The sequence below is a fragment of the Myotis brandtii genome, unplaced genomic scaffold (genome assembly GCF_000412655.1).
Source record: "Myotis brandtii unplaced genomic scaffold, ASM41265v1 scaffold165, whole genome shotgun sequence".
Classification (NCBI taxonomy): Eukaryota; Metazoa; Chordata; class Mammalia; order Chiroptera; family Vespertilionidae; genus Myotis; species Myotis brandtii.
Window position 1 is genome coordinate 1122942 of NW_005356042.1, and position 13139 is coordinate 1136080.

Genomic DNA, 13139 nt, shown 5'->3' on the forward strand with positions numbered 1-13139 from the left:
CCAGCCTTGCCGCGCGCCTGCTGCCCCAGTGGGGCTGAGGGGACTGGGTGCTGCCATCTTGTGGCTGTGGGCACTGCCATCTTTGAGGGTGAGGTAATCAATTAGTAGCATATTCCCTTATTGGCTGTGGGCGCCACCATCTTTGCAATGGTGTGAGGGTCAATTAGCATATTCCATTTTTATTAGATAGGATGCTGCTTCCCCTGGATAGAGGCCCCCCTGTGCCAGGCACATGGCTTGGTGAGCAAAGCACAGGCTAGAACTGAGTTAATGAACAACCTGCCCAGCTGCACGGCTGAATCAAAGGACTGTGTGAGGATGAAATGAGACAACACTAGTCAAGCACTTGGATGGTGACTGGCTCGTATTAGAGGCTCTGTATTTGTTTGCGACTATTTCTGGTGCTGCTAATATTTTCCCTCCCCCTGCTGAAGCAGCCTTTCTCCCCAACTTCCTCTTCACAGTTCTAATGCTGCCCTCTTGTGAGTTTCCAGTGGTATTACAGTGTCATTATTTTGCCTCCTGTCTCAGTCAGAAATTAAGTTGTTCTTTCCTAGGAAATGACTTTGGAGTAGCATCTCCCAATATGTATCATCAGAGTGGCAGTTCCTCTAGATTAGAAGCAAACTTCCCTCCTACTTTCCCACTAGTAAAAGGCCTCTGCCCATAACACTGACAGGCAGGCAGGTAAGGACCAAGCAGAGGAGAGACAGATGCGGAGAGTCCGCTGCTGTGTGCGGAAGTCAATTTACCTTTCTCCTGCGACCAGCTCCTGGCCTCCATTCTTCTCTCCAGGTGGGACGATATCTTGCCAGACTCAGTTCTTCCCATAAGTGGCTCCAGGGGTGCCCCAGGGCAAGGCCACCCTGCAGTTCCTTTGGAGCAGCCCCCACAAGAGGCCTAGAGAGGCAGCGAGGTTCTGCTGCATGTTCCTGCCCCCCTGCAAAGGCTACTACTTCTGAGATGTACCCCCTTTCATTCTTGTCCCACATGATGTCCCCCGGCCAATCCCCCTTCCCAAGTAGCCGGTCACCAATGGGTTGAGCACCACGCTCCAAGCACCTGTGAGGAGCCCTAGCTTCCTCCAGCGGCCTCCCATGTCGGGGTGCAAGAAGCCAGCCACATTGGAAGCATTGTAGGGTCCCAAGCAGAGCAGCAGTGTGAGCAGTGCCCCGCCAGCCACCCACGCTGCTCTTAGTTTCCGTCTGTGACTCAGGCCTGAGCTGGCCAGTGCCCGGAGGCAGCCCACATAGCAGAAGGCTGTGATGGTCAGGGGCAGAAAGAAGAGCAGGAGAGAGAGGCTGAGGCGAGCAGGGCCTGCTGAGGCTGGGTCCCAGGCCTCCAGGCAGACTGGAGAGCCATTGACTGGTGTGTTGATGCCTAGGGAGCTGGTGGTATTGTCCATCCAGCCTCCCGGAGCCTCCAACCCAAAGACCAGACCCAGGTGACAGAGGACAAGGGCCCATATGGCCACACACACACCCCAGGAATAGCAGGGCCTCCTAACAGCTTGGTAGCCCAAGGGGAAGGCGGCTCCTAGGTAACGGCCAGCACTCAGGGCAGCCAGGAAGCCGCCACCCGCATAGAGTGGAGCAAAGTGGGCCAGGGCAAAGGCAGGACAGAGCGGGGCCGGCAGAGGCCAGGCTCCCGCAGCCAGGGCCTCCACCGCCTTCAGTGGAAGAGAAGCCGCCAGCAATAGGTCTGAGCAGCCCAGGTGGAGGGCATAGACAAGGCTGGGAGTGAGGCGGAGCCGGGCGTGGGCCACGGCGCCCCCAATGGCCAGGACATTGAGTGGGAAGCCCAGTGCAAAGGCGGCCACGTAGAGGGCAAAGGAGAGCTGCGGGGGCAGGTCCATGGGGCCCTGTGGCCCAATTGGCTCCTGTGCTCACTGTTCCCTGCCCTCAGATCTCAGGCCTGAGGAGGGAAGCTCTGGAGTCACAAACCGCTCAGGGTATTAGAAGCCTTCGGCAGACGGAAGCCCACAAAGGGAGGTGGCAGCCAGTTAGCAGGGAGCCCGGATGATAAGCGACACCGCTAGCCCTCAGTCCTCTGCTTTCTTTCCACTGTATCACCTCTTAAAATACAGAATGTGATCGAGGATTGACAAGAGAAGACAGAACGAAAGCGTGCAGGTCCCAGAAGAGCGAAGGCTGCTTAATTTCTGAGACTCTGGGGAGAGAAGGGGGAGAGAGAATTCAAAACAGAGTTGGGCCCCACAGTATGTGCTTTTCTTAGGCATGGAAGTTAGACTTCTGCTTTCACTCGCCTGCCCCCAACTCCCTGGGAAGAGAAGTGGCTGCTCCCCCACCGTGGACCACCTGTCCAGCAGTGGAGGGTTGGTGTCAGCTCCTAGCCAAGGGAAGGAGAAGTTGGGGTTTGGGTAGGGTGGAGGTTGTGGCAAAGGGCAGCCAAAGGGTCCCCCCAGCAGAGAGCCCAAGGGAAGCCAGGTCCCATCGTGTCCACGGGAATGACCTCGCTGATTTCAGGGGCGCCCTGAGTAGGGGGATTTGGGAGTCTGGGGAATAACTATTGGTGTAGAGAGGAGCCACAGAAAGAAGGACTCACCTCTTAGTGCTGCCAGATGTCTCTGAGGCTCTGGAGTCCCCGTGCTGGGCTGAGGGAGGGTGCCTGGGATGGGCAGTGGGCCGGAAGGGAGTGAAGGGTGGGGTGGCAGGGCCATTAGCTCAAGGCACCAGCAGCCTGGGTGAGCAGCTAATGGGGCATCGCCTGCTGGAGCTGAGGCCAGATGGAAGGAGGTAAGGGTCCAGGATGACGTGAACACAGGAAGGGGAGAGGGCAGAACTGTGGGCTTTTTCTGAGTAGTGAGGGGTGCACAGCCAGCACCTTGGAGGAGCAGGATTGGTGACACACAACCAGAACACAGCTTTATCTCCCCCGCCCCCACCCAGCCTGCTCAAACCTGCTCTCCAGTCCTGAGGAGCTGCTGGGCAGGCTGCAGGCTCCAGTCGCCTTGGTCCCCACACTGTCTCCAGCTGGTCACTCATATGTGGGACAATTACATAACTACATCAAGGTGTGGCCTGTGCCCTCCCCCTCCACCATCCCCCCCCGCCACCACCACCACTGTGCGAAAGTGTGGGCACATGCTGTGAGGAGCACTCCTCCATTCTCCCTCTCCTTTCGCTCTGGCAGGATCACACTGTTTTCTGCCCCTTCCGGTGTTGGCAGGAGGAGGAGGAGAGACAAGGTCTCATTTGACAGCACTGGAGTAACCGGGCTGCATGGATGTCAAAGGGGACTCCTCCTTGGGCACTTGTAAGGGCATTGGCCAGCACAGTGCTGGCCCAACTAGCTGCTTAGCTTTCCTCTCTCAGCCTCTGGGAATTTGGCCATTTACTGCCTGTCGGCAGGAAGACCTCCTCAATGAGATTTAAAATGGCCCCAGGTTGTGTTCTCTGTCTCTCTATCTCAGAGTGTGCATGTGTCTTCCTGTCTGTCTGTCTCTATCTCTCTGCTGCCTCAGACTGACAACAACCTTCTGACTTCAGTTTTCTTGGGGGTGTGTGTTGCTCACCAAGCTACTGTGCCCCTCCCACATTCAAAGTCTCTCTAAATAAGTAAATAAGCTTCTTTGGGTGGTTTCCTGGGAATGCTTCTCACCAGGCTTCAGGTGAGGGCTGCATATCAACAACTACCTCCAAAAAAATAATCTAATTTCCTTTTATTACTTCAGTCACTAAATTGGTTCCAGGTTGCCTCCCTTGTAAGTCCCCCAGATGTTGTTCAGCCCCTCTCTTGGAATGTAGAAGAATTTTCCACCTGTTGAATAGTATTTTCTCTTTGGAAATCACTGAGAAATTGACAGAACCAAAGGAAAAAGCAAGAGGAGTGCCATTTCACCTCCCGTAACAAGCGTTTGTGAGAAGAGCAAAGCTGGGCACAAAGGGAGACAACAGGTCTTCAAGATCTCTACTCTGGCCCCGCCCACCTGGCGGTTGAGGTCTCTGGCCAGTGCCACCTTCTTAGGGGGCCTTCCTTGATCCCTCCATACAAACAGCCCCCTCCCCTGCTCCAGTCTCTCAGCATTCCTCTTGTTTTGTGCTTATTCACAGCACTCACTGTTCTAGACATAGGATTTGCTAGCTCCTCTGCTAGAATGTTGGTCAGTGAGGGCCAAGATTTCTTTCTGCTTTGTCTACTGCTCTTTGCACACATAATAGTGGCTCAGGGAGTTGAACAGTCAATTGTCTGGGCCCTGGGAGGGTGGTGAGATCTGCAGCTGGATAGCGGGCTGCCTGTGGTCCAGAGTCTGGGGAGTCTCCAGGGGGCTGCGGCCTCAGAGCTCCCCAGCAAACTGCTGTACACACCTCAGCGGTGCCTATTCATAGTCACATCTCCTGGTCAATTGGTCATGAAATAGATTTACGTCAGTGACCAGGCTCAGGGACAGGAGGAAAGGAATCCACTGGTTGCCAGGAAGCCTGTGCCAGGCCTCATCAGGCTCAGGGCTAACTCCAGCTTCTTTCAAGGGGCCCCGCCCTAAAACCCTTTGGGTGCCCCAGAGATTCCCCCAAATTAGGACTGTGTCATATTTTTTCTGTGCCCCAATAACTGGCTCTGTGCTGGATGCATTGACATGTGCTCAGTAAATGTTTGTTGAACGAATGGTTGAATGATACTGGGCCTCATTTTCAACAAGGAACCCCCCAATCCCTTCCCTTCTCATTTAAGCAGTTCTTGGAGCCTCTTCTTCCTCCAGAAAAAATGAAGGTACTCACAGGAATTCAAACAGGACAGTTCTTGAGGAAGATGGCAGCCAAATAGGCAGACCTCTCTGGCACCCCCCCTCAGGGCCAGGCTGGAAATACAACTAAATTGGAGAATATTCACCCAGAATTACCAACTGAGGCCCAGCTGAGGAAGAGACTTATATCAAGGAAGGACAGAAAACACCTGGAGACTGGTCGGAGGATGAGGTGGTGAGAGGAGCTGACCCAGCTTCTGCAGGTGGCAGGCCAAGAATGAAGAGGGATCTTTCGGCTATGGGAGCGTTATTCCCTGAGAAGATCGAGGCCTGGAATCCAGGCTGGGCCCCCTCCCACACCCCACCCCCACCAAGCCAATGGCCACTTTTCCTGAGGGACTATGGCCCATTCCAGTAGCCACAGCTCAGGAAAACGAAAGCCCTGCCCTAGGTGGCACAGCCTGTCACACCCTCAGGAGCCCTGCCTGCCACACCCTGCATCGTGACCTTTGCAGAGCAGACAGCAGCAGAGGCCAAGTTTTTAATAGTCTCAGGAACCAGTGACTGGATTAGGGATGGGGCTGTCCACCCTACTATCCCGGGAAGCTGCCTGGTGCTTCCCTCTCACAGGAGAGCTGATAGAAACTCCAGGTTTCCAGCTGTTCCCCTGGACTGCATATAAGGATCTCTGCCCAGCTCAGGGCAGGGAAATATTGGATCACTCTCAGAGGAGTAGCTCTGGAACAGGGAAACACACCCATCACTTTCCCTGACATCTGAATGGCACCTCCCCCTCAGGGGAGACCCAGAGGTCCAGACTCCTGATTCTGCCTAAAGCCCTTTCAGAAACAGACTTTTGAGTGATTAAGATTGACAGCTGGCTGGCAGGTGAAGGCAGGCAGAGGTAGAGCCTGGTAACCTGGGGAAGGTTGCTGACCCATCACTGGGCCCTGTACTGCTAATAGAACTGGCCTTAGAGTGCAGCTTGGCCCCTCCTGCGAGCAGCCAAGTCCTGGGGAGAAAGACACAAACTGTGGATCCCTGGAAATTTCAAACAGGTTGCTGACAGCCAAAGGAGGACAGTTCCTGACAGTGGTTAGCACCTGAGTACCTCCTTGGGAAGCCCAGCATTAGCAGACAGAACAGCCTTGGTCATCAGAAGAGCAGGATCCAAAGGGACCTCCCAGGAGGCACTGAGATCAATGCCACTTTACTTTTTTTTTCTTTATCTTCTGTGTCTTTCTTCTTTATTGATTATTATTTTAGTCTCTCTTTTTTCTTTTATAGGTCTAATTTTCCCTTCCCTTTTCTTACTCTATTTTTTCTTCTTTCTCTTTCTTTCTATTTGCTTTTCCTTTTCCTATTATTTTGTCTATCTGCTTTCTTGTCTATTTTCCTTTATGTAATTATCTTATTTCTCTTTTCTTTTATACAATTTTCCTTCCCCTATTCTTTATTCTTAACTTTTTTCTTTCATCTTTGCCCTTTCATATTTATTTTTCTTTTCTCCTTTTATTGTACTTTTTCTTCTTTCAAATTTTCTCTTCTTTTGTGGTTGCTTTTGTTGTTGTTTAGGGGCCTTGTATGTTTTTATTTTGTTTTATTTTGTTTTTATCTGCCAGCACCTAGGCAATAGCTTGGATGATGTGGTTGGGGGTGAGCCTCACAGTCAGCCAACGTCAGAGGAGATTCTTCCCAGAAATGGGACAGCAGCATTCAGGACCCATTTATAATGGGAGAGCCCAAGTAACACACAAGTAACCAGCTCAGGGGATTTAAGAAACTGCGCCACTGGGTCCCATAAAATATTTACTACATAAGGCCACCCTGTGAAGACTGGGAGGCATAGCAATTTTCTTTAATACATAGAAAAAAATACAAAGGAACAACAAAAATGGGAGACAAAAAACAACCCCCAAATAAAAGAAAAGGAGGACACTCCAGAAAGAGAGTTAAACAAAATGGAGGCAAGCAATTTATCAGATATAGAGCTCATAGTAATGATAATGAATACACAAGGAACTTAGCGAGAATTTCAAGACACTTAGTGGGACTTACAACAGTATGAAACAAGAAATAGAAACTATAAATAAGACCCAGAGACACAAAAGCATGAACAGACTGGGAAGGCAGGGGAGGGTGGGTGGGAAGAGCTCAATCAATGAACTTGTATGCATATATGCATAACCCATGGACACAGACAATGCGGTGTTGAGGGCCTTGGGGCGGGGGAGGGTGAGCAGGATGAAAGAGGATAATGGGGGAAAAGGAGAACCTATGTAATACTTTCAACAATAAAGATTTTCTTTTAAAAAATCAGTTGGAAATGAGGAATAACATAACTGGCATCAAGAATACATGGGAAGGAATAAAAAGTAGGTTAAATGAGGCAGAAGAGTGAATCAGTGACTTGGAGAACAAGGTAGAAAAAACACAATCAAAGAGCAGCAAAAAGAAAAAAAATTATGCAGGAGGACAGTTTAATGGAACTTTGGGACATGCGACATAACAACATTTGCATCATAGGGATACCAGAAGGAGAAGAAAGTGAGCAAGGATAGAGAACCAGGTTAAATAAATAATGACAGAAAACTTCCATAATTTGGTGAAGGAAAAAGTCACACAAGTTCAGGAAGCACAGAGAGTTTCAATCAAGATGAACCCAAAGAGACTCATTCCAAGACACATCATAATCAAAATGTCAAACATGAAAGACAAAGAAAGTATCTTAAAGGCAGCAAAAGAGAGACAGAAAGTTACCTACAAGGGAGTACCCATTAGAATGTCAGCTGATTTCTCAACAGAAGGGATTGTCATGAAGTATTCAAAGTAATGAAAAACAAGAACCCGAACCCAAGACAACTCTATCCAGCAAGGCTATCATTTAAAATTGAAGGAAAAATAAAGAGCTTCCCAGACCCCCAACCCCCCCAAAAATGCTGAAGGAGTACATTACCATCAAACCAGCATTGCAGGAAATGTTAAAGAGAGTGCTTTAAGAAGAAGAAGAAAGAGAGAGAGAGAGAGAGAGAGAGAGAGAGAGAGAGAGAGAGAAACATAAGTAGAAAGAAAAAAATGGCATATATAACTACCTATCAATAATAACCTTAAATGTAAATGGATTAAAAGCTCCAGTCAAAAGACATAGGGGGACTGAGTGGATAAGAAAACATGACCCATATATATGCTGTCTACAAGAGACCCACCTCAGAACAAAGATTGACACAGACTGAAAGTGAAAGGATGGAAAAAAATTTTTCATGCAAATGGAAATGAAAAGAAAAAAGCCGGGGTAGCAATACTTATATTTGACAAAATAGACTTCAAAACAAAGGCCATAAAAAGAGACAAAGATGGTCATTACATAATACAAAAGGATATAACTCTAGTAAACATATATGCACCCAATATAGGAGTACCTAAATATATAAAAACTCTGTTGGAGAACCTTAAGGGAGACATTGACAGGATTACAGTCATAGCAGGGGACTTTAACAACACTGACATCACTGCATATATCTTCCAGACAAAAAGTTAATAACAACAAAAACAGAGACCTTATATGACACACTAGAACAGATGAATTTAATTGACATTTACAGAATATTCCACCCCAAAGCTGCAGAATATACATTCTTCTCAAGTGCATATGGGAAATTCTGAAAGATTGACCACATATTAGGACAAAAAATAAATCTCTACAAGTTCAAGAGTATAGAAATCATATCAAGCATTTTCTCAGATCATAATGGCATGAAACTAGAAATTAATTACAATAAAAACACTCAAAAACATTCAAACACATGGAGGCTAAATAGCATGTTATTAAACAATGAATGAGTTACCAATGAAATCAAGGAAGAAATAAAAAAAAAAACTTCATGGAAACAAATGAAAATGAACACACAACAACCAAAAATCTATGAGACACAACAAAAGCAGTCCTGAGAGGGAAGTTCATAGCATTACAGGCCTACCTCAAGAAACAAGAAAAAGCTCTAATAAACTATTTAACATATCAACTAAACAAATTAGAAAGTGAACAACAAGAAAAGCTCAGAGTAAGTAGAATAAAGGAAAAAATAAAGATCAGAGTGGAAATAAATGACATAGAGATTGAAAACACAATAGAAAAGATCAATGAATCCAATAGATGGTTCTTTGAAAAGATAAACAAGTTTGATGAACCTTTTGCTAGACTCATCAAGAAACAAAGAGAGAGGATCCAAATAAGTAAAATCAGAAAGAAAAGAGGTAAAGTAACAACTGTCACCACAGAAATACAAGATTGTAAGAAAATACTATGAACAACTCAAGCCAGACAACATGGACGAAATGGACATATTTCTAGAAAAATACAATCTTCCGAAACTGAATCAGGAAGAATAAAAAAACCTGAGTAGGCCAATAACAATTAATGAAATTGAAGCAGTACTAAAAAGGTCCCAGCAAACAAAACCCCTGGTCAAGACAGATTCACAGGGGAGTTTTACCAAGCCTTCAAAGAACAACCAACACCCATCCTCCTCAAACTATTCCAAAAAATCGAAGAGGAAGGAACACTTCCAAACTCTTTTAGGAGGCCAGCATTATCCTAATTCCAAAACCAGATAAAGACACTACAAAGAAGGAGAATTACTGGCCAATATCCTTGATGAACATAGATACTAAAATCCTCAACAAAATATTAGCAAATCGAATTCAGCAATATAATAAAAGATCATACACCATGACCAAGTGGGATTTACTCCAGTATGCAGGCTAGTGCAATATTCTCAAGTCGCATAAAAAAAATTGAAAGACAAAAATCACATGATCCTATCAATAGACACAGAAAAAGCATTCGACAAAATTCAGCATCCATTTTTGATAAAAACTGTCAGCAAAGTAGGAAAAGAGGGATCATACCTCAACATAATAAAGGCCATATATGACAAACCTACAGCCAACATCATACTTAATGGGCAAAAACTAAAACCATTTCCCCAAGAACAGGAATAAGACAGGGATGTCCTCTTTCACCACTCCTATTCAACATAGTGCTGAAGTCTTAGCTACAGCAATCGGGCAAGAAGAAAAAAAAAGATATCCAAATTGGAAAAAAGGACGTAAAATTGTCATTATCTGCAGATGACATGATATTGTACATAGAAAACCCTAAGGACTACACAAAAAACTTCTAGATTTAGTAAATGAATTTGGCAATGTAGCAGGGTACAAAATTAACACCCAGAAATCTATGGCTTTTTTATACACTAATAATGATCTCTCAGAAAGAAAAACTTAAAAAATAATCCCATTTACTATTAAAACAACAAAATTAGGAAAATTAGAAATAAACTTAACCAAGGAGGTAAAAGACTCAGAAAACTAAAGGACAGGAAAAAAGAGATAGAAAAAGATATAAAGATGTGTTCATGGACTGCTAGAATTAACATAATTAAAATGGCCATACTACCCAAAGCAATCTATAGATTCAATGCAATCCCTATTAAAATACCAATAGCATATTTCACAGAGCTAGAACACATACTCCAAAAATTTATATGGAATTAAAAAAGACCCTGAATAGCAGCAGCAATCTTGAGAAAGAAGAACAAAGTTGGAGGGATCACAGTATCAGATATCAAAGCCACTGTAATAAAAACAGCCTGGTCCTGGCACAAGAACAGGCACATATACATCAATGGAATAGAACAGAGAACCCAGAAATCAACCTAAGCCACTATGTTCAATTAATATTTGACAATGGAGGCAAGAGAATACAATGGAGCAAAGATATTCTCTAAATGGTGTTGCGAAAACTGGACAGGTACATGCAAAAAAATGAAACTAAACCACCAAATTACACCATAGACAAGAATAAACTTAAAAATGGATAAAATACTTAAATGGAATAAACTCAAAATGGGCATAATACAAAGTCATGAAACCATCAAATCCTAGACAAAAACATAGGTAAAAAAAATGTCAGACATCTCATGTAGCAGAATTTTCACAGATAGATTGCCTAGGGGCAAGAGGAACAAAGGAAACAATAAACAAATGGGACTATATCAAACTAAAAAGCTTCTGCACAGCAAAGGAAACCAGCATCAAAATGAAAAGGGAACCCACTTCATAGAAGAACATATTTGCCAATGATACATAAGGGGTTAATTTCCCAATATATAAAGTACTCATACAACTCAACAAAAGGAAGACCAATAATCCAATTAAAAAGTGGGCAGACGATCTGAATAGACACGTCTCCAAAGAGAACATACAAATGGCCAAGAGACATATGAAAAAAATGCTCAACGTCACTAATCATCAGAGAGATGCAAATTAAAACGACTATGAGGTACCACTTCACACCTGCCAGAATGATTATCATCAATAAATCAACAAAAAACAAAAGCTGGCAAGGAAGTGGAGAAAAAGGAACCCTTGTACACTGAGAATACAGACTGGTACAACCACTATGGAAAACAGTGTGGAGTTTCCTCAAAATATTAAAAATAGCCTGGCCAGTGTTGCTCAGTGGTTGAGTATCGACCTATGAACCAGGATGTCACTGTTTGATTCCAGGTCAGGGCACATGCTGGGGTGTGGGCTCCATCCCCAGTGCAGGGCAAGCAGGAGGCAGCTGATCAATGATTCTCTCTCATCATTGATGTTTCTATTTCTCTCTCCCTTCCTCTCTGAAATCAATAAAATATGTTTTTTTAAAAAGTAAAAATAGAACTGCCATTTGACCCAGTGATCCCACTTCTAGGAATATATTCTAAGAAGCCTGAAACACCAATCAGAAAGGAATATATGCACTCCTATGTTCATAGCAGCACAATTTACAATAGCTAAAATCTGGAAACAACCCAAGTGTCCATCAGTAGATGAATGGATAAAAAAACTGTGGTTCATATGGTACACAATGGAATACTATGCAGCAGTAAAAAAAAGAAGGATCTCTTACCCTTGAGATAGCATGGAGGGACCTGGAGAGTATTATGCCAAGTGAAATAAGCCAGTCAGAGAAAGACAATTATCACATGATCTCTTATATGTGGAATCTAATGAACAAAATAAACTGACAAACAAAATAGATCCAGAGACATTAAAGTATGCAACAGACTGAAGTATTTCAGAGGGAAGCCGGGAAGTGTGGGGGTGAGGGTAGGGTGTGGGGGAGGGATAGGAAGAGATCAACCAAAGAATTTATATGCATATATGCACAACCCACGGACACAGACAGTAGTGTGGTGAAGCCCTGGGGAGGGGGTGGTAATACTTTCAACAATAAAGATAAAGTACAAAAAAAACAAAAATAAAGTGGGGACAAAGTAGGCTGATAAGAAATCAGTGCCTCACTCTGTGTAATTCTGAGGATGAGCAGAACCTCCTCTTCTCTTTGAGAGCTTTCAGGTATTGAGCAGACAGGAAAGGGGACAGGGAAGAGAGGTGGATTAACCACATGTTCTTGCTCCTATGGAGAATGGGCCTTTGCCCGTTGGCATAATGGGAGAATGGGAGGGGAGAGATCAAACCTGACAAGTGCAGGGAAGTTGCAAGGACCTACTGGAAAGTCGGAATTAGCGAATGCAATAGGGAACTGGTGGGGCGACTGCGGGAGGTAGAAAAGCTAAGAGGTTTCTCAGGGCAGCAGGCCTTTGAGGAGCTCTTAGGCAGCTTGGATTGTAAAGGAACTTGGCAGAGTCACTCTTGAGAATAACTGTGAGTAACGGGTTGGCTTCCCCTTTTTGCATTCTTCAAGAGATGCAAATAAGATGGGACTTTGGTTTCGGGGACTTTTGGCTATTGCATAAGGCTTCTCATAACGGGACTCAAGCAATGTAAGATTATACAGCACTTCCTACACTGAACCACTTGGACAAAAACTGAGGCTCAAATAAGCAGATGAACTTTGCCCAAGATGGCTTGGCTAGTAAAGCAGAGGGGGCAGACCCAGTGGGCTCTTTGCAACAAGATAACAGACTTTTCAGTCTCCTGACTTAATCATGAAATTACCTTGACTCCTGTCCCTTTTCCTTAAGCCCCATCCATGAGGCCATCCCATATCTCTGTCCTACTCTGATACCACAGACCAGAATTAGCTCACTGATTCTTTGAAATAATACCAAGACATTTTTATTGTGCAACTCCGTGCTTGTTACATGTTTGTTCACACGGGTGTATGTCTCACACCACCAGCCCCTGAAGGTGGGCTGCAGCCGCGTGATCCTCTCCGTGGAATGCCTCGCTGACATAGAGAGAAGTCAGAGCCAGGTAGTTCCTCTTTCTACCTCATTTCTGTTCCTTTCTCTGGACTTTGCTCCAGATAGATTAGGCATAAGATTAGTGAGTGGGGCTCTCAGAGTGGGGCTGGAGGGTGGGGTGTTAAGGAGATGGGGAGGGAAAGAGGAAAAGCTAGCGACCAGCTGATCTCCACAGGGAC

General features: G+C 45.3%; 1 protein-coding gene across 1 annotated transcript; it reads right to left on the reverse strand.

The window, feature by feature from the left end:
• Nucleotides 1-952: 952 nt before the first annotated feature.
• On the reverse strand, nucleotides 953-1855 carry FFAR1 (free fatty acid receptor 1). The gene has a single exon (XM_005862452.1). The coding sequence runs from the start codon at nucleotides 1853-1855 to the stop codon at nucleotides 953-955; it is 903 nt and encodes a 300-aa protein (XP_005862514.1).
• Between the last annotated feature and the right edge of the window lie 11284 nt (nucleotides 1856-13139).

Coding starts and splice junctions, on each gene's coding strand:
- FFAR1 (XM_005862452.1), bottom strand. CDS start 1,855: ATGGACCTGCCCCCGCAGCTCTCCTTTGCCCTCTACGTGGCCGCCTTT.